This window comes from Pleurodeles waltl, chromosome 8 (genome assembly GCF_031143425.1).
Source record: "Pleurodeles waltl isolate 20211129_DDA chromosome 8, aPleWal1.hap1.20221129, whole genome shotgun sequence".
In the NCBI taxonomy this organism is placed as follows: Eukaryota; Metazoa; Chordata; class Amphibia; order Caudata; family Salamandridae; genus Pleurodeles; species Pleurodeles waltl.
The window spans coordinates 463,820,540-463,845,474 of NC_090447.1; the positions used below are offsets into that span (position 1 = coordinate 463,820,540).

The window sequence follows — 24,935 nt, forward strand, 5'->3', positions numbered from 1 at the left end:
CTTTCACTTACCTTTTCACTGAGAAATCCGTCACTTAATTTGGACAACGGGATACTGAAGTGAATGGAGACCCCGTGATTATGCTACCCACAAAGTCATATCATGGAGATAACATTCACAGTTGAGGGTAAAATACATAGTTGAGTGTCTGTTGAGAAAGATCTCAGAGGGCCTGGAATGATATGGTATGAGAGTTCACTTCTTTTGGTTATTAGTGTTTGGACAAAGGAAACTGAGTGAACCTTAGAGACACCTTCTCCCTCCTTCACTTGTTTATATGAAGTGTATCTATCTTCTGGTATTGTTTTCTGTTTTGCCATGCAACATATGCAATACATTCACCCCGTATCCAAGCCTTGCTTGCCCCTCAAATTGCATAATTAGATGCAGAGTATTGATTAGTTTGGAGAAACTCTGTTAATATCTGCCGCATATTTGAAACCTACCCTTCCTGTGTCAGTAAAGATCCGTCTAGGACCCAGCGCATCTCCCCAGTCTTGTTAGTACTTATCTTGAGATCCAAAAGGGGACGGAGAAGTACTTGAATGGTTCTCTCCTCTTGTGGGACAATCTATTTCTCTGCTATGAGATTTGATGGAGCATTGTCTTCCTTCACAGGAATCAATTGCCAACAAGGTCAATTGATCTTTGGACCCTGAATAAGATGTGGTAGAACCATACAACACAATTTCAATACAAAACCAATTAAGTTATACAGAATGACCAATGTGGCCATACAAGGAAAACTCCAGTCAGGAATAAAGTTAAGGGATTTATTACAACTTTCAGTTCACAGTCATGTAGACATCTCACAAAACAAAGTCATAAAGATACAGAATTACCAGGAGTTGCCCAAGGTGACATAATAAGTTCAAACAAACTAGCATTAATAAAACTAAGCATTCAACAAGGACAATGCAAAACATCAACAAGATAATCTGAGATACAGAAAATAAATGTTGCTCAGTTTTGATAAGCATTAATGCAATTCAAATTATCAAAGTTTAGTTTAGCTGAGCACAGGGAAAACCCTGCTATTTTCTAAATTGGGGCAGAACACTTGCGGGCAAAGACAAAAAGGACAAAAGGACAAAAAGAATTTGAAAAAGGTAATCTCAGACAACAAGTTACTAACTAAGGTGGTCAAAAGATAGGTAAAAAAGGGAAAGCATCTGCATGCCAGATGCTTGGTCACAAGTCTTCTGTAAGGGTTTATGAAGAACATCCATCTTTAATTCTCAGTAAGCCATTTCAAAGGGGCAAGCAGAGAGGAAGATACCTTTCCAACCGGCGCAGCTCCTCCGTTTGGGCTAAGGAGCGTTGTCCTCCCCCCGCCAGCAGCAACCACTGCAAATCATTTCACAAGGAAAGGATAATAAACTCTGTTTATTATCCTTTCCATGTGAAAGGGGTGGGGTATTGGGGGTGACGAGCAGGGAGGAGTGCACTGTGCACTCCCCTCAGAGTGCATGTGTGTTTGGCTGGTGGTCTCGGGCTGGCCAAACACACATGCGCACAGGGCTCGCTCCAGCCCAGCAACACAGTTGCGGGGCTGGAGAGAGCCTGCACAGGCTCCCAGTCAGCCTGGGACCGCCCTGGCTGGCTTTGCTACATCAATAGCACTGCTACCTCCTGTTGCTCTCCTTTTGCATAGCATTCAAAGCATGAACAGACCAGTCCTCCTCTCTTGAAATGGTTCTGCCTGGCCTCCTAATTCATAGACTTGCTAGGTAAACTATTTCATGATTACACTGGCAATTATGAAACAATGTCTAAAATCACATTATTTAATAACCATTGTCTATATTTGCTTTCTCATTCTCTAACTAGAAATATAACATGTTGCATGCAATCTCTGCTTTCAGGAATGCATCGTACTGCTTGGAAGTTGTCATTGCATTAACAGTTGTTACACGCCCAGAAGACTCCCTATCCGAACTTGCATATGAACAAACTGTCTTCACTTTAACAAGCGGAAAAATTGTTTGTCCCAACCTCAATGATTTTATCATGATGGATGCAAACTGGAAACTGAAGTGGTACAAGGTACAACTCTTACTTTGTGCTTTTTATGAATGTGTTTATGCTGATTGTCCTAGTTGGCCTGCAAACGCCCTGGATCAACTGTCACTGTGGAACATGTGTAAAAGTATGTTGTATAACCCAATGGGGCATTTATGTGTTCAGTTGGAGAAGTTCATCTGACACTGTAACTTCTGCCTGAATAATTTGATCATGGTGAGGCATCTTTTCTCTTTTAGAAAAGTTCATAGGTACCACAATATTTCATGTAACAGTTCTTCGCCCTTACTTAGGATCAATAGGACATATCTTCTTTCTAAACTCTCACATTATCTTAGTCTGCTCAGTTCCTTATTTCCCAGGGGATTTCCGCACAGTTATATAGTTGTAAATATACAGGTTGAGTTCACTACTCAACAGATATGCTATGATTTACACCTCTGTTCAGATAATCATCTTTCAAACTCATATTCCTTTACGTGTTTCAGGGCCACAGTCCCTTCAGTAGCAGAATATTTAAATGACAAATCTCAGTAACACAAAAAGTAAAAGCATATTCTTGTGCTTCTTTCAATAAAATGGGTTGTAGAATTTAAATTGAAGAACTTGGATTGGAGCATTTAACAAAAAATCAATCTGTCACCCATAGTCTGTCAATAAATATCTGGTACAATGTTCTATCACCACTTGGTCTGTAGTGCTCCAAACTGAAAGTTTGCATTTTTAATTAACACGCATTTAAAAAAAATTTTTTTTTTACTTTCTGTAACCTACACTTAGTCTTTCTTTTCTGCCAGTTATACTATGTGAAGCTGAATCAAAATTATTGAAGAAAGCAATTGAAATTCAGTCTTTAGTTCGTCCATTAGCGTAACATATTTGTAGTTTACATATCCACCATGCCTAACACTGTATTAATATTTGAGTAAAGTTGCAACTTCCTGTGATGATTTCTCAGATTCACAGATCTGAGAGTATAACTTTACTCATGAATGTCCTGCTTCCCTAAAATGTTGTGGCACTGTGGATTTCTTGTCATGGTTTTGTATGTATGATCTATGGTCATTAATCCATAGACTTAATATCCTGGAACGTTGTCCGACATAGCCTCCGCCACATGAGAATGCCAGTGGGTACACAGCTCCCTTTGAACTTCAGTTACCATGATTCCATAATTCATAATTGCTAATGGGAAACTTCTGGCAAATTTTGTAATGAGTAAATATTGATCCTTTTGATCACGTGGTTACAGTTGTAACAACCTAGACATGGAGAGTCACCTTTCAATTGCTCTTATGTGGAGTGTTATTGGTGTGTCTTTTCATTTTCTCCAGCACGTACCAACAATTGACCCAAAATCTAAATTTGAGTGTAAATGGCCAGCGGATAACTGTTACATACTCCTTGCATTTTTTAATTGTTACTCCAATTTTTATGAATATTGTGTTTGTTGTAAAATGAGTTGCATTCTGTTCTCTGCACTTCCCCAAATTTCATTTCATGATGGGGATTTTAAGCAACGTTTCTTACAAAAGATTAAAGAAAAATATCCAATAAAGTCAGCTTTTGAGAATACACCCTCTATTTTCACAATGAACAACAGCTCTTTGCAGTCTTCACTGCATATTCAGCTGAGCTATAAAATTTGTACACTCCATTGTTAAGGCATATCTTGCATAAAACCACATAAACCAACTCAAGTATCTTGCATAAACATTGAAGTTAGCAAATAAGCACAAACATTTGCATCACGTGGTCATGCCTATTATTGATTATAGTGCTCTAGATCACACAGAACACAATTCTGTTGCACACTCACAGAGTTCAATGATCCTACATCAACATCCAGTCGAGGGCACAAACACAAAAGACATCACCAACCTGTCTATTTCAGTTGGACAGTTGGACAAAAACACACCTGCTTGTCAATTACTGGCACCCAAGTACATGTCCAAAGTGTACTATGGACTGTATTGAATGAAATGAGTGTATGTATGCTGAAGAGAATGCTTTCAAAACTTGTAGCATGCTAACCTGTGTTGTAAAACTTGTATTACATACAAAACCTTGCTTCACAATGAGTTGCCAATGAATGAACATAATGAAGGTGTCAACAGCAATTATTGGTACTTTGAACTACAACAACAATAGTCCTGGTGCTAACAAGAACAGTTTCTCTTTACCTGCTATTTCTCTGTTTTGTCCCAAACCTCCAAACTTCAGCACTTAATGAAAGCACATATACCATTTAAATTTCTCTGAAACTCCTCATAAAATACTTTGGGTTCACTTGAAGTTTGGTGGAATAGCAGAATCATCACAAATTGATTGAGCTCCTATTCTACCAAACTTGAAGATCACCCACCTCACTTGGAAGTGGGGAGCTGCCTTCATTGATAAAAGCTTTGACCAGTGACCAATCTGCACCAGACCATGACTGCCACTGTTTGAACATCAGGAGGCAAGCCCTATATAGGGAAAGCCTTCTCTTTTTTCTTCCCCTGTCTGTCATGCAAGGCACTGCAAACCTGGGCAGGAAAATTATAACAAAGATCTCAAAGTAAAGGGAGAAAATTCCTTCTGGTTCTGTGACATTTCAGTGTATTTCAGAAATGAAGCTATGCTTTTGGGGTTTGTTTCTGAAAAACAAAACATTGTATCACCTTGAAATGACAGTCCGCTCGGCATGCATTTTCACCCAAAGTTGTCTTGCTTTGTCACAGAAAGAACTGTGGGTGAAAATTCCCCTCCAACATGGCAGGTAATATTCTATACAGCAGGCGTGCTGCAATGGGGTGGGTAGAGACAGGCCTCTTCCTCCACTGTGACCCTGCAGCCATCCCATCCAGGAGAAAAAGATCACTTTTGTCATAGGCAGCTACCTCGGATCCTGCCAAGTGGACAACCACAACTTGGACACATCATCCTAAAGCAGAAGTTCCCCAATAACTGTTATGTTTTTTTACCATTGCCTCCACCGTTCCCTATAAGGCATTGATTGTCTTTTTTCTACCTTTTGTTGAATCAATTCATCATCACTTGGCCTTCATGATCTCTCACACAGCTTAATTTTAAACAATTTGGCCCATCCTACTCAGTATCCGTTCACCAGATCAGGCATAGGGATTCACTTGAAGCATTTTCCTTTTCTATGAAGCTATGACTTTTTTTCCTCATGCCTCTGACTACAACATGTGACTTTTTCCTTTGGATGCAGCTTCTCCCTCTTGGCTGAATTTAGCTTCTCATATTGGTAAGACATCTGATCCTGATGTAGCACCGAGGAGGATTACAAAGGGGTACCTGTCATAGCAGGAGTAATACTGGTATACCCAATTCCCCAATGCAGTTTCAGTCTTGATCAGTCTTGGCTGTCTTCACTGCAACACAGGTTTGTTTCACATTTCGCAGTTGCAATTCTTGAGGGTATTTTTCTGACTGTCTGTAAGGCAGATGTTAGATCAGTGCTGTTCTGCAGAATGGCCAAGTGCCTGGCAGAAATGAAGTGCTTGTAGAGTCATCATTGGAATATTGAGGCCGTTGTTGTGCTAAAAAGAAAGACTAAGGGCCTCATTTACTATTTGGCTGATGGCCTGCCGTTCCGCTAGAGGGACTAAATTAATTACTCCATCCCCAGGGCAGAGGGACTGGCCTCATATTTATAAATGACCACCAAGCGGTGATCATTTATAGTTAATTGGTAGGAACCACCATCACAGAGGTATGTGCCAATACATTTCGCTGTTTGGTGCAGGGCTGTGTAAGCATGACTCAGCCAGGCACCAAACAATTTTCTTTTTTTATTTTCAAAAAGAAAATCTTGAAAAGAGATTTTCTTTTTGAAAATTAAAAAATCTAATGCTCCATTCACCATGGGAGTCATGTCTCACAACAAGAGAAGCATGAATAGTGTTTTATTGTCCCTTATACCCAGGGTTTACCTGGCTCTGATGGACAGTAAAGAAATAGGTATGTATCAACCATGCTGATTCAGTGGATGGATGTAGGAAGCTGGCTCTTTATATGATATACCAAAAAATATGATATATATTGTGCAAAAAGTCCAGGGGTTCCCTTACCAGTGGACAGAGGCTTGCTCTAGCAATCACAGGGTGCTCTTTTTAGGGGGCATTGTGATTAAGCAGCCTTAGGCTTATCAGAGAGGAGTGTTAGACATCTTCAGATACACACAGAGTCAATAAATGAGACACATGACTCAATAAGGAAACCCACAACAATTTACTAAAATAACAAATATTTTTATACATATTTAGGCACCAGAATCAATATGATCAGGTAGGTACGTTTTAGAAAAAAACTACTTTCATGTTTCAGGTTTCAAAAGTCAACACAGTGCATTTTTCAGAAGCAGCAATGTTATTTAACGGAGAGAAAAAGAAGTACTGCATTCAGGTATAGTACAGCGACTTACAGGACCAATCTCCTGGGCTTAACTTATTTATTGGGCAAGGATCAGGACCACACCAACACGGTCACACAAGGCAGCACTGGGTTGGCCGGATGCATAGGGGTTTTACAGGTTCGGGTGTACAATGTTAGTCAATGGGCATCGTCCAGTGGAAAAGAGGGTGCAGATTTGGACAGGAAGTCCAGTCAAGGAGAACCAACAGGTGGGTTCAAGCTTTGAGATGCTCAGGATGAAAGGACACCTTTGGTCCTCTTCTCCATGGGCCAGGGAAGACGGGTGCAGAGGTGTCCTAAGGTGCTGAGTTTTCTCCACCGGGAAGACTTGTGGTTGATGGGGCCTGCGGGCAGAGGCTGCAGGGGGTGTGGGTAAATCCAAGGTGGGCTTTGTCTCTGGGGGGCTGGGGGACCATGTTGGCACAGTTGACCCACTTCAGCTCGGGCTAGGTGGCAGGGGTGCAGTGGTGCTTTCCGTTGTCAGGTTTTTGAGGCCTGGAGTCCTTTCAGGTCTCTTGGGGTGCCTGCAAGAAGCAGGGAAACAACTGCGCTGCTCCACAGGAGTTCCTGGGTCTTTGTTGAAACAGGCAGTCCTCCCAGGCTTTTGGAGGAGCAGCAGCTTACAGGACGAGGCTACTTTGGCGCAAATCGGTGGAAACAGCAGACAGGCCAGCAGGGCTGGGGCCAAGTCAGGTGCTTCCTTCCTTGGGCTTTTGAGTGTCCTTCTTCATAGGCCAGCAGGAATCTAATTTCCTAGTGCCAGGGGCATTTTGGGGAGTGTGGAGAAGTAGCCAATGGGCTACTTACTCCTCGGGTCACTACACCCTCTATATGACCACTTCCTGTGGGAAGTGGGTATAACCCTGTCCCAGAGATCCTAACTCTACCAACACTAAGATGGCAGATTTCTAACTGTTGTGTCCACATCAGGCAGCACACCTTAGGGGTGGGATTGACCTGATGGGTAGACACACCTCTCTGAATACTAAATGTCCCACCTGTCCAGGTGCCAAATGGGCCCTGGGGAAGGGGGGTCGGTATCTCTCCTTTGAGTGAAGCCAGATCTGCATATCGGGGTGGTGGGCTTTTTTGAAGCCCCCCACCTCGGAATACAGATTGGCAGGTCATCCTGTTGGGTGGGGTGTATAAACACCTATCCCAGTGCCGGTCTGATTTTGTTTCTGACTGCCCAAGAGCAAAGGCTCTCACCTTTGGGGGTCAGAGTTGTGTCTAGTGGTGGCAGGCTGGCTGTATCTAGTGAGCTTGCACACTGGTAGTTGGTAGGTTTTTATGGGGCACCTCTAAGGTTCACTCTGGTTTCATGAATTAATAAATCTATCACTGGCATCAGTGAGGGTTTATTAATATGAGATGTTTGATACCAAACATCCCCAGTTTCAGTGAAGCCATCATATAGCTGGGGAACTCGTAGTGACCAATGTCCAGCACATGTATGTAAAATTACTTCCCTGTTCACTTACTATGTCAAAGAATCGACAACGACATTGCAGGGGCATATCTGCTCATGCAGATATGTCCTCACAGGCGATACAATGCACCCTGCCTTAGAGCTGCATGGCCTGCTGTAAGGTGACTTACATATATTGCATGCAGTGTTAGGGGACATGGCACACAAGCTATGTGTCATGTCGTGTTTTCACTTTTAGCTGCACAAAGACATGCAGCCTGCATTGGTAGTCTGCATGTGTTAGATGAGGGGTCCCTGAGGGTGGCACAATATCTTTGGTACCCATGCTCTAGGTACCAGGGATACCATTTACTAGAGACTTACAGGGGGCAAAGGTATTGCCAAGTGGGGAACAATTGCACAGTTTTTGGGAAAGAATCTGGCACTGGGGACCTGGATAGAAGGAACCCAATGTACTTTCAGTCAAAATTGCATCATGTACCAGGCAAAAAGTGGGGGTGACCATGTCAAAAAGGGGCACTTTCCTACAGCAGACGTAGCCATTTCTCCCTCTGCCCTTACTCTGTTGGGCTGTTGGAGAGGTTTGGCTATGGCGGTGGAGTAGTCACTGCCATAGCCATGCCAATGGTTAGTTAGCATTTAAATCGAGTAGGCAGCCTTATGTTGGCAGTAAGGATACCTAGTTGAAAAAGAGTATATTTATCCCTAACATATAAATCAGGCTCTAAAGCAGCAGTGAGGAGTTGGAAGAAGGAGATTGAAAAGATAGGGATTAGAAGTGCACCAGAGAAAATGTGGAAGCCACAGGTCACAGATTATGCAGGTGCCACTAATATAAACTTTTGTTCAGCTAGCCCTAAAATAACTCATATTTAGAGAGTTACCGGTGACATCCATCAGGCTTATCATGAGAGGGTCCTTTAGTCCCAAGACTGAACAATGTATTTCAATGAACTTTCCCCCCCTCCTTCCTTAGTAGAATTGCTACTCGAGGAGAGGTGGTTCCTGCGGTAAATATGTCAAATGATCTGCCAAGATTTTACAAAGTGAGAAGCTTTGAGGTAAATCAGTAATTTCCTTGCCTTCTTGAGAATATGGAAGGACAGGCAGGTGAAAGTGAAGACAGGGATGGATGAGAGTGGGGTAGAACAGCAGGGATCAATTTCAGAAACAACCATTTAGCACATTGACCACAAATAGTCGTCACAGGGAAGAAATATATTTTTTAAAGTTGAATAGCAATTCTTACTAATTCCTTGTGTTTAAATTGAGCTTTTTTGGAAATGCAGTTTGTTATGAATATATTCATATTGAGTTAGTTGATATGTATTCGAGCATGGAGTATTGCAAATTGTTTCCCATAATGGGGTAACACATAGGTCATGTAAAGCAGACCTAAAATAAAATTTGAATCCAACGGTCTGTGTCCTATAAAATTCAAATGCATGTTAATGTCAATAAGCAAAATTATGGTTTACACCAAAAAAAACTGGTATGCGTCATTATTGTTCATATATAATGCAGTGCACCATTTGCCTAGCAATAATGTCTTTGCCCATCTTGCAAAGAGTTAGCATAATACGGGCAAAGAGGACCTTATCCTCCTCGACTCCGCTCTCACCATGTCCAAACAGGTCAACGCAGTCTCCTCCTCCTGCTTCAACACCCTCTGCATGCCCCGTAGAATCTACAAGTGGATCCCGACGGAAACCAGAAAAATGGTGACCCAGGCCCTCGTCAGTAGCAGACTTGACTACGGCAACGCACTCTACACAGGCATCCCAGCAAAAGACATCCAACGACTCCAACGCATCCAGAACGCATCCGCCCGCCTGATCCTCGACATACCCCGCCGATGCCACATCTCCCACCACCTGAAGGACCTCCACTGGCTCCCCGTGGACAAGAGGATCACCTTTAAACTTCTCACCCACGCGCACAAAGCACTACACAACGCCGGACCCGACTACCTGAACAACAGACTCAACTTGTACGTCCCCTCCCGCCAACTCCGCTCTGCCAACCTCTCCCTCGCCATCGTTCCCCGAATCCAACGCAAGACCTCCGGCGGCAGATCCTTCTCCTACCTCGCCGCCAAGACCTGGAACTCCCTCCCGACCTCCCTGCGCCAGACCCAGGACCTCCTCTCCTTCAGGAGACTCCTCAAGACATGGCTCTTCGACCGATAGCAGCTGCCCCCCCCCACCTCAGCGCCTTGAAACCCTTACGGGTAAATTTAATGATTGATTGATTGATTGATATATAAATTTAAGTTCAACATTGTCATTCTGGGTAAATATGACATTACTACATTATTCTTTATAGCTAATACAATATGATTTGACATTCATTCCGAAAGAATTCAAGTCAACTTAGTTTCAGCCATATAGCTGAGAGAGTGAGACCCATCTACCTGTTAGTAATCGTTCATTGCCAATAGCTTCGCAGAATCATTGTCACTATAGGCAGAGTTAGCATTGCCCCCAAATGACTAATCACCACAGTAGGAGGGAACCCACTGCATCAACACAAACTTGTCTGCAATTTCACCTTCTTATATTCTAGGCATCTGCTGCAGAACTTAGTACAGCACTTCCATTATCTTCTATCTGTATTAGTAACCCCCCCTGACCTTCTCACAGGGTTGCTCACTTAAACATGAGCTAATACCACTGTGGAGTTCATGGCAGGCTTTATTTCTGGAGCCTGTCCACTGGCACAGAGAACTGGTGGGGCCATGAGTTACCTAACTCCAAAGTCTACCATCAAGCTTGCCTTGAAGCTGCCATTTTAAACCTAACTTCCTTGCTAGTTTTAAAATTAAGACTACTGGGTAGAATAGGTAGGACGTGGGGATATCAAGGGGCATCTTTACAAGGATATTGCGCCGTCGATGCAACATTTCTTTTGATGCAGTGGTGGCGCACTCCGTGCTCCACACTGCTCCATATTTACAAACTGATGCATTGGACCGCAATGCGTCAGTTTGTAGAGGCCTGTGTCACATTATACCTGCACCAGGTATAATGTATGCAGGGTATGTGTTCCCATGGAAAAAGCCACATAGAACTGACGAGGTGAAATTTACAACTTTTCACTGTGTCACTCTATGACTTAACTGCGTCAAAATCCTTACACCTCCTCAAACCAGACTTAAGGATTGCTGCAGGGCTTTTAGAATGGGACTCACCTTTGTTTTCTGACACATTGCTGGAACTGGGTGAGTTTTAGGATGCAACTCCAGCAATGCATTAATTTAACGCCAACAGATGCATCAGAATTTCTGACTCATCGATGAAAACTTGCGCCATGGAACTCTGCATTGTAAATACAGCGCATCCATGGTACCCTTAGGGCATTTGCAGCAGGTGCAAGAAATCTGAGGCATCAATGACGATGCATCAAATTCTTGTAAACATACCCCAAAGTTTTCACTCCGGCTTCACTTCAAGGAATCGTATTACGTACAGAGTTACTGATGGTTCGTTGTCAAAAATAACATTGTTTTCCATCGAGGGACTCCAGGTGGCATAAGATTGACAACAAAAGTGAAGTGTGAAGTGTGAGTTGACAATGATATCACTTGAACACTGAGGAAGCAAATTTCACAAATAGTGGCAATAATTCATGAACAATTTTATGTTGTATATGGCCCCATTATGTTATTCTTTCTTCCACAACCTAGCTGCTCCCAAAGATTAACTGCTCAAAGGAAAAGGAGCCTTGTGGTGCTGTGCACAACATGGTCTCACTTCCCCTTGGGTCCTCTCACAAGTTGTACTTTGGAAACAATATATAAATGGTCTCCTGCCATCCACCAACTACACTTAATTACAAGCCCCTGGCACCGTGGTGGTGCAAGCGGTCCCCTACACTGCACCACATTTAGAAACTGGCGCTATGGGACCATTGTGCCAGTTTGTAAAGCCTTGCACCAGTTAATACCTGCGCCAGGTATAATGTATGCAAGGTGGGCATTCCCCCATTAAAAGCCATGCCGAACTGGCGCAGTGAGATCTACAAGATTTCACTGCGCCATCCTGCACCTTCAGACTGTTAGTTTTTTTTATGTCTGCTCAGAGCAGGCATTAAAATGAAGCTGGGCTTTTTTCTTATATTGGATCTCCCCTGCCTTGCTGGAGTGGCATAATTCTTTTGACACTAGTCCAGTACTGCGTCGGTTTTGCACCACAGATGCATCAGAATTTCTGACGCAATTGTGGAAACGTGCTATGGAGTGATGTATCATAAATACAGTGCTACCATGGCATCATTAGTGGTTCCAGGGCAGGTGCAAGAAAACTGGTGCATCAATTCCAATGCACCAGTTTCTTGTAAATGAGGCCCATGGTGTCCTTCTCAGCCTGGCCCACCACCTTAAATAGTATCCTCTCCTCAACTTCTTTATAGAATCCCAAAATAAGTGCCATCCCTGCCACCCTCGAAGCAACCCTCCTGCAGTCCATCCCAAAAGTAAAAAACACAAATACCTGACTTCATATATATGTCACACAGTCCGAGAGGAACAAAGAATACGACACAATGGCTACTATAGAATTGTTTTTAAAGATGAAAACAGAAACAGGTCCATTGGTCTTTTTTATGTCAATGAACGTCCTGAGGCAGATGAATGAGATGAAATACGAGTTCTTAATTGGCTATTTCATATGAGTTTATTTTTCTTAGTATCAGAAGTACAGCTCTTGTGTTTTAGTTCAGGAATTACAATGATCACAAAAAGAAAAATATTCGTTATCAGAAATACAAAGATAGGTAGAGAGTTAAACATTTCAAATGATTCTTTGTGTGCTGAAACTGGAATTTATTTTTCCTTTAGGATAATGCAGTGTTGCCAAATATGAGTGCAAAATTCCAGTATTCAGAAGGCACAACATATCTCCAGATTGAGGATGTGTCTGCGGAAGATAAAGGATATTATACGTGTGAAATGACATTTGAACACACAGGGAAAACGTACAGAGCCACGAGGATCATTAAGCTTCAAACTGTTGGTAAATAATTGATAATCATGGTTTTCAAATTTATGGAATGTTGTGTAATGTGCCTAGTAATGATGTACAGTGGTAATTGGCTCTTTCAATAAATTTCTTTGTATATGCGTGACTTACTTTTGAATTAGGTGTGACTTACTTTTGACTTAGGTGTGACTTCTATTAAACTGAGTCATAGAAGAAAGGTTTGTGAACAAGGTCAGAGTCATGTGAGGGCCAACTTCAAAAAGGCATTCCTAAGTATGCAAAATAGTCCTTTTTTAGTACTACTTCACACACACTTAGGGGCTAATTATGAGTTTGGCGGATGGTTTACACTATCCGCCAAACCTCTGATGGGGAGATTACAGCCATACTGGCTACATCCCCGCCGGCCCCATTAAGAGTTTCCCACTAGGCCAGCAGGTGGAAATCTGAGTTTCTGCCTGCTGGTCTAGCGGGAAACAGCCTACAGCATTGTCTCTGGCTTGTAATCGAGCCGGCGGCAATGCTGTAGAGCACAGGGTGCACCAGCATAATCGCAATGTTCACTGTCCGCAAAGCAGACAATGAACCTTTCGATGGTGCTGGCCAGGGGGGCCCTGCACTGCCCATGCCAAGTGTATGTGCTCCGCCATCATTTTCATGGCAGTGGTACCGCCATGAAATGGCTGGCAGAGAAGGGCTGGTGGATTAGGATCGCTGCCACCTCCAGACTGCCGGGACCTCCAATCCTGGCGGAGCTGGAGGTTCCCTGGTGGCGCGACCGCCAGGGTTGTAATGTGGCGGTCGGACCACGGCTTTGGTAGCGGTCTGACCGCCATCCACGAGTCTGGTGGTCTAGTTACTGCCAGGCTTGTAATGAGGCCTTTAATGCCATGGCAAACTAGCCCCCAAAAATCCTAAATGGAAATATTCAGAAAATATTCATATACAATTAGTACAAATAGAAAGGACGATACCTTTTTTGCAATTTTTCACTCTTTAAATTTTGCTAATAGGCTGGTATGTGTTTTGGGGGCAATCAAAACGGAATTTGTAGAGCCAATTTACAAAAGCATTTATGAATATGAGAGGGTGTACTACATGAGTACTTTTTACATACTCCTAAATACTGTGTGAATCGTCCCTACAGATTGGAATTCCACTCATTTGTGGAGGAAAGCCAATGCAATCAATCCACTTGCTGAAGTTCCTTCACAATACTATCCAAAAGTTGGAGGGAAATTTCGTTGACATATAGCCTTCCGTCTTTAAATTTTCCTACAGAAATGAGTGTTTCCAGTCCTCTCTCCAAACTCTAAATGAAGCCCTATATGGCTGATTAAGAAGTTCTCTTACTTAAAGAAGAACGTGGTAGCATACAAAATATAGGATATACAATGAAAACAAATTACAAGTTCAAACAATAGCATATCAATAGTTCACAAACAATAAACAATTGGGCAAGAGCTAAAGAGAATAGTTAGGCCATATATTTCCCCCATCATGTCTCACCTACATAGTGAAAATCTTAAATATTGGGGATTCCTCTGACTTTACTATTGGTTGCACCAAGATGCAGAGTTAACTCTGACAGAAATATTAGAAAATCAGCCACCCATCTGGAGTGGCTTATCCACAACCAGGACTGGCAAAATTCCCCTGCGAAAGACCGCCAGAGAAAAACTAGTAGGCTTTCAAGTGAAGTAAGTTTATTGTCCCTTATAAGCTGAGAAAACTACGGAGGCATGTTAGGAAGATTCAGTATGCGGGCACTGACAATATACCCATCCAGTGTGGTATATTTCCAGAGACCACATTTGGTGCTGGGGATTTTACTATTCTACATGGGCACTGACAGAGTTTTTATTGTAGATCTCACCTTCATAGTTGCTCTTCCAATGGAGTATGGAGCGACATTGATTCAGAAACCTCTTCTGCCATGGTTGCAAACTCTAACTTTGGTGAGTTTTCTTCCATTCTCTTGGGGAAGGTGGGAATTCTGTGAATTATGTGGGAATGGCAGGTAGGTAATCAAACACTTAGGGCCAGATTTACAATGTTTTGGCGCCGGGCAGCACCGCACTGCACTGCCCTGCGTCAAAACAAAAGCACAGAAATGCAGCTTATCTTTCAGATACTGCACATACCTGTCCTTTTCCCCTTTGCTGGTGCACAAAGTGCTGGCATGCGCCAGAACAGGCACCCTAGCGCCATGATGCAGGGGTGCCTGGTTGTGGGGATGATTGCTTTTGTGCAGGAAGGGGCACCTTCCTGCAAAAACACAATCCCAAGGGAAGATTTCCTCATTCTACTTGTGCTGCAAAATGCAGCACACATAGAAAGAGAAAACAACAGGAAGAAATAAAGATATTTCTCTCCGTTGTGTCACTTATATGGCACCCCTTGGGTGGCAAAGGGTTTTGATGCATTCCCAGGTTTACAAAACCTTGTAAATCTGGAAAGTGTCAAAATCCACATGTGTTGCATGGGCATATAGTAGAGTGGCAAAAAAGGAGTAGCTTGGAGTGGTGTAGAGTTGGGTGGCATAGAGAGGCATGGAGCAGAATACAGTAGAGTGCACAGAGTAGAGTGGAGTGGCACAGAGTAGAGTGGAATGGCGTGGTGTAGAGTAGAGTGACATAGAGGGAGTGGAGTAGAGTGGTGTGGAGACGTAGAGGGGAATGGAGTAGCATTGAGTAAAGTAGAGTGACATAGATCAGAGTGGTGCACAATGTCGTAGAGTTGAGTGCATAGAGTAAAGTGGCATAGAGTAGAGTGGAGTGGTGTAGAGTGCAGTAGAGTGTTGTGCCATGGAGCAGGCAGGTATACAGTAGAGTGGCTTAGAGTAGAGTGGTGTGGATTGGTGAATATTAGAGTTGAGGGCCGTAGAGTGGCATGGAGTAGAGTGGAGAGGTGTCGAGTGGAGTGGAGTAGCGATGAGTGATGTAGAGTACATTGACAGAGATGAGCGTGGTGTAGAATGCCATAAAGTGGCATTGTTTGGAGTGGATTGGAGTGGCAGGACGTGGAGTGGCAGAGAGTAGAGTGGCATAGAGTAGAGTGGAGTGGCATAGGCTGGAATAGAGTGCCTTACAGTGGAACAGAGTGGCATAGGGTACAATGGCAAAGAGTGGAGTGACTTTGAGTGGTGTGGAGTAGTGGGAATAGAGAGGAGTGGCATAGTGTAGACTGGAGAAGAGTGGCTTGAAGAGGCATACAGTGGAGTAGCATGGAATGGTGTATAGTAGAATGGGGGATGGAGTGGCGTACAATAGAGTGGCATGGAGTGGAGTGGATTGGTGTAAGGTAGAGTTGACTAGCATAGAGTAGAGTTATGTAGAGTAGAGTGGTGTGGTGTGGCATAGAATAAAGTGGCATAGAGTGACATAGAGTAGAGTGGCATAGATTGGAGTGGTCAAATACGGTGGAGTGGAGTGGCATAGAGTATAGCGGCATAAAGCAGAGTGGTGTTGAGTGGCTTAGAGTGGAGTGGTGTAGGACGAAGTATCATGGAGTAGAATGGCATAGAGTATTACAATTGTGGGTCTAAGTAACTATAGCATCACGAGAGATGGCAGAAAGGGTGAATCAACATAAATAAGAAGCCGAAAAGTAGGAAAGCACATTCCACGTCCAGGAATAACCCAGGAACGCTTATAGCATAAAAATAGTAGTGTGTTGCAAAAAGATGAGGAATAACAAATGTAAGCTAACACAAGAAAGGAATGGAAACCTACAGGAGCTAAGGAATCCAAAGATTTCGAATGTCAGTGACTATGAAAACAATCAGTGGTACGCTGTGGATGGGTTGTAAGCCCACTGAACAATAGCTGCGTAGACGAGACAATTTTTTTTTCTATAAAAACCATAGGTTCATAGCTGAGTGATATTAGAATGGTTAGGTGACCTAATCATTTAGTGAAGTAACATTTGTGCAGACAGTTTTTTTTCCGCATTTGGTATTAATGTAGCAGGTACGCAGTTCTCACTTAAAAGACATACCTAAATAGTATTATGTCAGTTTTACACAATACATGCAGCGATCTGTTTAATAAATGGAGCACTATCTCCTCCAGGTGGGCAAAACAGGAAAGGCAGACAATTGTCGGATTCATGCACAAAGTCTGTTGGAAAGCTCCAAATATATCGGCGGAAAATCTTATTGTAGGGGACATATTTCCGAATTATGAATAAGTAAAATAAACTCCCATTTATTGCAAAAGGACTTTTAAAACACGTGCAACTGGAAAAATGTTCATAGGATTAGCTACAATATAATTCGCAGCACGTATTATGTGTTGTATAATGTAATATGTGGCTAAGTTTAATTCTGAAAAAAGAACTTTGAAGAAATCTTTTCGCACACATTAAAAAGGTTTCAGCCTTACTTGGAGCAAGGTCTGATTGGGTTGTCCTGTCCGGGAAATAAAGTTACTACTGTTTTTCAGAGATTATGAATGGCATTATGCTACCACTGTTTTTCAGAAGATTCCATTTTACTTTAGAATGAAATTTTATTATCACCGTTTTTAAAAGGATTAAATTGCAGTTATGAATGAAATTATGTGACCACGTTTTCCAGATATTTAAATTCCATTTAGCGATGACGTTATGTTACCACTGAGGATTATACACCGCCATCCTTCTCTAAATCAGGCTCTCTCTGTATATCTTCCCTCCATGGCCAATGCTACGGTAAGAGCCTGATTATCATAAATAGATTCTACTGATGGTATTAAACTGCCGAAATATGCTAAATTTGAGAAAAGATGTTTATTTTGGACATGAAGTTGTAGATTAGAGATTGGAGGCTGTGGGTTCACTCTTGTGTAACTATTGTAAGGGTGAGTAGAGCATCAGTTATCCATGGTAGCAGTAGCCGAGGAGGATTGTGGGAGCAGTGTTGTAGCATAAAGGGCAGCCCTGGAGAAGAAGTGAGATAGGGAGGGAAACCATGGAGGAGGAGAAAGGATGAGGGAACACCTTGGCCATGCGAGGAGCAGACTCAGAGTGAACGGAGGAGAATCCGAGCACCACCACAGGCAGAACAGAATGGGTTTCAGCAGTGCTTAATTTGTGCTTGTTGTTGCCGGTGCTGATCACCGGCACTTATTTTTGAGGACCGGTGCTTATTCTTCTGCCTCAGGCATTTGGTGCGAGCAAAATACACTTTTGGGGAAGACGGAGGAAGTGAAAAACGTAAAAGCGTCACAATGAGAGAAAGTAGAAAACTGCAAAAGTGAACTGAAGGGGCAGGGAGTGGCTGTAAATGGATTGAAGAGTCCCGAGATGGCTTTAGGATTATGCTGCCTCAGTATTCTGTGTTTGCACATTTAATTGCAGCCGCGTGTTTTAAAGGACTTCTTTGGGCACCGGCACGTTTTTGTTCACAAATTAAGCACTGGCCATCAGTGACAGCAGAGAGGAAAGATGTGTTGAGCCGGCTGGAGTGGAGAATGGACAACAGCAAGGGCATTTGTAATATAGAAGAAGAGCAGGAGGTAGTTTGGCCACACACAAGATTTACAGTTGTAAATAGAGACATGAGCTACAATATAGCTCACGGACAGGCTTTTCAAAACATACACAACTTACGCCGTTATTACTGTTTGTAATAACCAGATAAGGCTGCTTCGAAAAAGGTTTATTTTAACAGCCGATTAAAGTTAAGATAGAATAGAATATGGAATCAGTGAAATGCACATTTTTCCTTACACGTCTGAAGTTTACCATTACTGGTACTCACACTTTTCTTTGGCTACATCTTGTAAAGACTGAACATATGATATACACTAACATAGGTGATATAGATTTACTGGAGGAAAGTTGTGAAGTTCCATTTTAATTTTTACAGTATATTTCTAGTGAACACCGCTAATTTTCATCCCGTGGGGATTCCTGTTCAAGAAGGAAGTGGGCGAGGTGGCACAGATGTTTACTTCCATCAGGGATTTCTGCCTTATGTTGACTAAACAAGTTAACTCGTATCATTTCATCTAACAAAATAACTAATGAATTGTCGTACAGACTAACATTCTAATTGATGGAAAGGAAAGCAAAATAATTTTAAATGATGGATTCTGGTGTGGAGCACAAGTGCAAGGGCCCAGGAAGTGTAAGGAGGGAGGGAAAGGTACCACACCAGGCTCCTAAATAAATACATAATAATAATAAGGAGAAAGGGAGACGGGATTGGTGGAACTTTGTGTTAAAAAAGGGGCAGAAGATCAGATACCAGACAGGGACAACACAATTAAAAAAGAAAAAAAAACTGAACGAGACAAAGAGATTTGGGGGCAGGGATACACGTCACACGTGGAAGAGAGGGGTTGCACGGGGAAAGGGGGCAAGGGACCCAAGGGGGAGCATAAGGGAGCCAGAACAGCCTTATTTACGCCAAAATCCCATGCGCTCGTTTGTAAAAAAAAAAAAAAAAAATGCTGTATCTTTAAGGCTTCCGTAGCTTAATCATAAACAGTTTTTATAAATATGCAAAGTGACATTATAATTGTAAGACTCGCATAAAAGAGGCTAGAGGGTGCCACTGTACCACCCTTACCTTCAAATGCCCTTCTTTTAGGTCTCGCTAGAAAGAGCATAACTCCGTTAGTCGTAAAGTATGTTAAGGTAACAATGCCGGCAGAAGGGAAAACTCTGGAACATGACTGAAAAAAAATCATGAAATGAAAGATTAGACAAAATAATGATTACTGACCGTAAATGTCATGATGTAAAATAGTTTGTGTTTGTTATGTGCCTGGCTGCTCTGAACACAGATACAAATCGTGCTGATAAAATGTTTAATAGAAAATATATAAAAAGCCAAAGCTATTGGCTTTGCTAAAGCTTTAAAAAAAATAGAAGGCAAAAGATGTTCAGAAAACGGTGCCAGGGCCCATGTGCGAGACAAGATGGAGAGATTGGAGAATTCTATCACACAACAGAGGGTTGTTTTCTAATGTCAAAGACTGGCTATTTTACAGAATTATATATAATCCATGCAAAATTATGCCCATCAAACATTTCTTTATTTTGAACGACCTGTGAAGAATCCATTCTCAGTTCTCATGCTTTGTGATGTTGACTGTATCAAGACTCTCAAACTGACACAAAAACAGAACACTATGACGGCACCCACAGAAAGTGCCAATATTTGCAACCACCTTTTTGACTGTAACTTGTCAATTTTTTGTACTTTTCTAATTTCCCAACCACTTTTCCTTGTAGTGACAACTTGGTTTTCCAGGTTTTTCCTTCAATAATCTATTGTTTTCTTCTTGTTTCTTTGTTTCTACCTTATTTGTTGTGTAGCTCGTCCCTTTTCTCATAAGTCTTCTATCCCATGATAGTCAAGAAACTCACCTTTGTGCTTGACTCACAAGCTGATAACCTGTTTTTCAAGACCATGTGGGTCACCTTGTGGTATTTTGTATAGCTGTGGCACTTCACCTTGTATGCAACTTTCAATGCAACTTCTAATGTAAATTATAACATGTAAAAAGGTAATTGTTATTAAACTGGTGTATACATGGTCAATATTGTCCTATTTTTGGTGTGATCTAAAACAGGCAGCCGAAGTTTATTGGACTTTTTTATATTTCTTAGTTTTAAAAATCTTTTGGTGTTCTATCATATTTGACGTTCCTCTTGGATAAACATCCCTTTTTCTATTTATCCCTGGCCAGAGCAAGAGAAGAAGAGCCATCCAATAATTGTCTATCCAGATCGGAAGGCAATAGCAGCAGCTGTTGGTAAGGCATGGAATTATTTGAACTGCTCATGTAGGCGCTAGCCGTTACTAGCATATCGTCTTGCAAAAAATGGAATATTGTTATATGTATGCATATGTTCATAGTGATATTTATATAGTGCACACCTCGCTTGGAAGAATGAGGCTGCTATATGTCTGCTGGACTATCTTGAACTGTGCACCTATTAGATTGAGTATAAAGTGCGGGGTGGTTGAAAGAGGGCAGCATTTCTTCACATTTAGGGCACAGGCTGGAGGACCTGGCGACCAAAGAAGTAATGGATAAAGTGATCCTTGAATTGTGATATTTTAGTTCTTATCTAAAGGCCAAACCGAGGTGTTATTCCAAAATCCTAACACGCAGATTAAAACGGCTTGCCACTTGTACATTTTTTCTCTAGACGTCTTGACCTCTATGCTTATGACGGCTTTTTGTGTTGTGATAATGCCCTCGAGTGGTTATTTTTTCCTTCCACGAGGTAGGTGGTTGTGTATAAGGCATACGTCTTGAAGATGGTATGGGCTTGCAGTGGCCGCCAATGTAGACTCTTCGATGTAGAGGTGATATGAATGATTTTTTTGAACCTTTTGATGAGAGAAGCATTGGTGGACACAATGCTTCTTAGCAGAGATGTGGTTAAATAGTGAATACTCGTAAGTGGGGTATTGCCCTGGTCTAAATGGAAAAGTATTATTCCTTGGACGTTGCTTTGAAGTCTAATCACATGAGGAAGGGTGATTCCAGGCTGTCTGGCTCTACTTGGTGATGTTAGTTTATGAGGGAGGAAAGGTCACCATTGACAATGAAGCAGAGTGGTTTGCGGTATTGGAGAGTTTGGGTTGGAGTCCTTTCAGACAAATGTTTCTGAGCCAGTTCTGCAATAGACCTTATCTGCTGCAGTTCACGCTTAAGTTAGATTTCATTTTTTGACCTGAGCTTGAAGTAGGCCCTGGACATCTATGTTTTGATGAGCATGAGTCATTAATTTAGATGGTGGACATCTATGACTAAATAACAAGGTGTTTTCAGTTCACTTTACTATTACTAATGACATGGTTGTGATTTGGAGAAGAATGCTGGTCCTGAAAGCCACTGAGATCTGATCCATCTGTTAAAATTTGTGGCAGTGAGTGAGTTGAGAAGCAAACTGCTGTTGTACAGTGGCTTTGGACCCCATAATGGTCAAAAGGATATTTTTGAGGGCTAAAAGACTGATAGCTTCGAAATCTGTAGAGCAATCCAACGGAACCAGATGATGGGATTGGCATCATCCACAACATAGATGGTTCCTGTTTCAGTGCTGAAATGTGGCCTGAAAATTGACCGGTAGACTAGTAAATGATCAATTAGATAGATTTACTTTCGGAGTTAGCTGCCCCCTGATTTCTCAATTACCGTCCAAAGAAACTGGAGGTGGATGATGGGTGTGAAGAGAGGGAAGATGTTCAGGTCAATACTAGATTTTTTCTGGAGTGACGTGCTCTCCTGTTTGAATACATCAGACAAGATGCCATGCATTATAGAGTCATTGATTATGTTAGGTATGGGGGGGGGGTCAATATTTTTACTTAGAGAGACATCAGAGTGGGGAACCGAATGATGTTGTTATCTTAAGTCGTAACCTCGTGGTGGGAAGTGAAGATGTCATTTAACTTTGAGATGGTAATTGTTTTGTATGTTACCCATTTAGGGTGCAGTGTGGCATGGTTTTGACAGAGTTTAGAATGGTTGTTTGTTGGCTTTGGTGTGATTTCTGTTGCTTTTAATTATTACTGTGTATTATTATATAATATTAAAGCATTTATACATTGAATGCACCAATGTAATGCTGAGATTTGGGTTGATGTAGTTGTTGGCAACTTTTATTAGAGCTTTTTTCTTCTTAGAAGCTTCTATGGTGACAGCTTATGTATTTACCCTTTTCCCTTTTGTGCTATTTTTTTTCTTTTTGCAGAGACATATTTTGCTACCAGAAAGTTCTTAAATGTTGCAAGGTAGGGAGAGCCTTTGCCTTGTAGATCGCAATTTTAGTGGGGCATGGGTTTTGATGTTGTGGTTTTGAGTAGTGTGCAAGACATCTAGGAGCATGGTGATATTTGTTGTGGTGTTTTATGTATCTGCTAAAGTAGTATTTTCTTGCTCAAGTGAGTTTATATGTGTGTTTATGAAGGAACCATATCATAATTTAGATCACCAACTGCGATTGATTAGGGTGTGTTTGTGTGTGTGTGGCCAATGCAAAAACCAGTCAAGAACTACGCAGATGGTAGGCGAGGGGTGGCATGGAGTTGAGGACCACGTTCAGGATGCTACCTTTCTTGTAAGTATGTCTTATGGTGTGTTATTTGAGGATGGGGGTTCTTTGGGTGTAAAGGAATCCTTCTTTTATCTACTTGTGGCAATTACTCTGGGAAAGGTGACGACAATTAGAAACATGTTTTTGGAATAATGGATAAGGCGGTAGAGGTGAGGCCTGTGACTTCTTCTGTGAATGCTCTGTTAGTTTTAAAGAACATACAGTCAGGTGGTAGGTGGAAGCTTTGGACATGGACATATGCCATAGGAGGATCTTCATGAAGAGGAGGTGATGGGTTGCTGAGGACCATGACCCAAGGGATTATAGGAGAACTGGAAGGCAATCTCTGGTTTTGTGTGTGCTATCAGTGTCCTGCAGGATACATATTGATGGGACAAGAACATTTAGGATGTATGTGGAAGTGGGGGTGTGCCATGTTTCCATGATGAAGAATGTGCCAAGGTTTCTGGGTGGTAATGTTAGCAGCATTGTTGACAACGTGTCATTCAGTTGAGCCAGCACTAATCAGCATACAATGCTATGCTTTGAAATATGTTGCCTGTTGCGCTCTATGAGTGTTTATGAGGTATGTGAATGAAATTGCTCAAGTTGGAAGCGTGGGTATACTCATTAAAACTTGAGGGGGGTCTTTCTGCACCTGAGTATGGGTATCGTGCAGTGGGCGTCTGAGAGTAGATACATGAATTTACCTTACGTAACTTGCATGATGTTGCTATATCAGGAATGAGTCTCACTTGTCCTTTTCAGTGCTTAACTGAAGATGGTTCCCCAGTACTTTATTGTCATTTAAAATGCTTTTTTGCTACATTTCCGCAAAGAGGATATGTTTCTGCTACACTCAATAATGCTGCAATGTATTTCCAGCTCTCTGTATAACTGCGTTGATGATCGATCCTTTATATGCTCTAGAGTGCCACTAAATTCTGGCTCAAAATTTACAGCCTCTTGAAATGACAGAGTTCTTTGGAGAAAAATTTGGTTTAATTTTGAGTGTTAGTAACTCCTTCATAAGGGTGAAAAAACACGCACAGGCATAACATATACTCATTTCATCAACAGGCTCAAGGTTAATCATCCCATGCAAAGTGTTCACTGGATATGGGAGCAACTCACTAACAGTGGTTTGGTGGCTGGCAAACAACTCATATATTGATGAGTTCTTCCAAGATGGCCGCGTTAAAGAGGGACAATTTGTGTAAGTATTTGGACCCAAATCAGGAAGTAAGGTTAGCACTATTATCAAGATAGAAGTATATTCTGGTGTAATCTGCGATAAAGTGAAATGTGACATACCATTGATAAATGGAGCCATGGTGTTAGATACTGAAATAAAAGCAGAAAAGAGGTGACCCCTGAACATGACACTGAATATAAGCGTGAGTTAACTGTAATTATTGTTATTTTTGGCTATGTTTTGAGAGAAAGGATTGGATCCAAGCCGAAGCAGGTCCAAGCAAACCTATTCAGATTTGCATCCATCTCAATAGAATGCAATGGCGCGCCGTAGTGGATTGGCAGAAGGCTGAGGATTATTATTGCTGCGCACTCATGGTTAAGACCTGATTGCAGTCACCGCCAGCTTCCATTGTTTAATAGAGCAAATGCAAATATCTCAACAATGGCACATATTTCACACACATTTAATTTGAATTACCAAAGAGGAACAGCTACAGCACTTCTTCAAAATTGCGACAATTATCTCTTCCACTGCATCGGAAAATGAAGCATCTCCAAGGATGCTACTTTTGCCTCCCAAGCTACCATCAAAGCACCCACAAAAAAATCATTCTTTTCAAACCGCCAAAGTAGTGGCCCAACAGTTAGTGTTCTCATTTCTCATTCATCCATTAACATACACTCTCCAACTTGCTGTGCTATAAATTCAGTCTCCACCTGTTTGTGGCGTCATCTCAACTCACAGGGAACTCCATGTTCACCATGACTGAGGGAAAAGAATGTGTAAAATGGGACTACAATTTGATGTAATATTTTATGCCATTTTTCTTCCAAAGCTATTA

General features: G+C 41.9%; 1 protein-coding gene across 1 annotated transcript in view; it reads left to right on the forward strand.

The window, feature by feature from the left end:
- The window catches only part of IL1R2 (interleukin 1 receptor type 2), a 76,248-nt gene that overhangs the window by 14,211 nt on the left and 37,102 nt on the right, over nucleotides 1-24,935 (forward strand). The window contains exons 4-7 of the mRNA XM_069204427.1: nucleotides 1,866-2,046; nucleotides 12,711-12,885; nucleotides 20,535-20,600; nucleotides 23,977-24,112. Of these exons, the coding sequence (XP_069060528.1) occupies nucleotides 1,866-2,046; nucleotides 12,711-12,885; nucleotides 20,535-20,600; nucleotides 23,977-24,112 (558 nt within the window). The remainder of the gene's footprint in view (nucleotides 1-1,865; nucleotides 2,047-12,710; nucleotides 12,886-20,534; nucleotides 20,601-23,976; nucleotides 24,113-24,935) is intronic.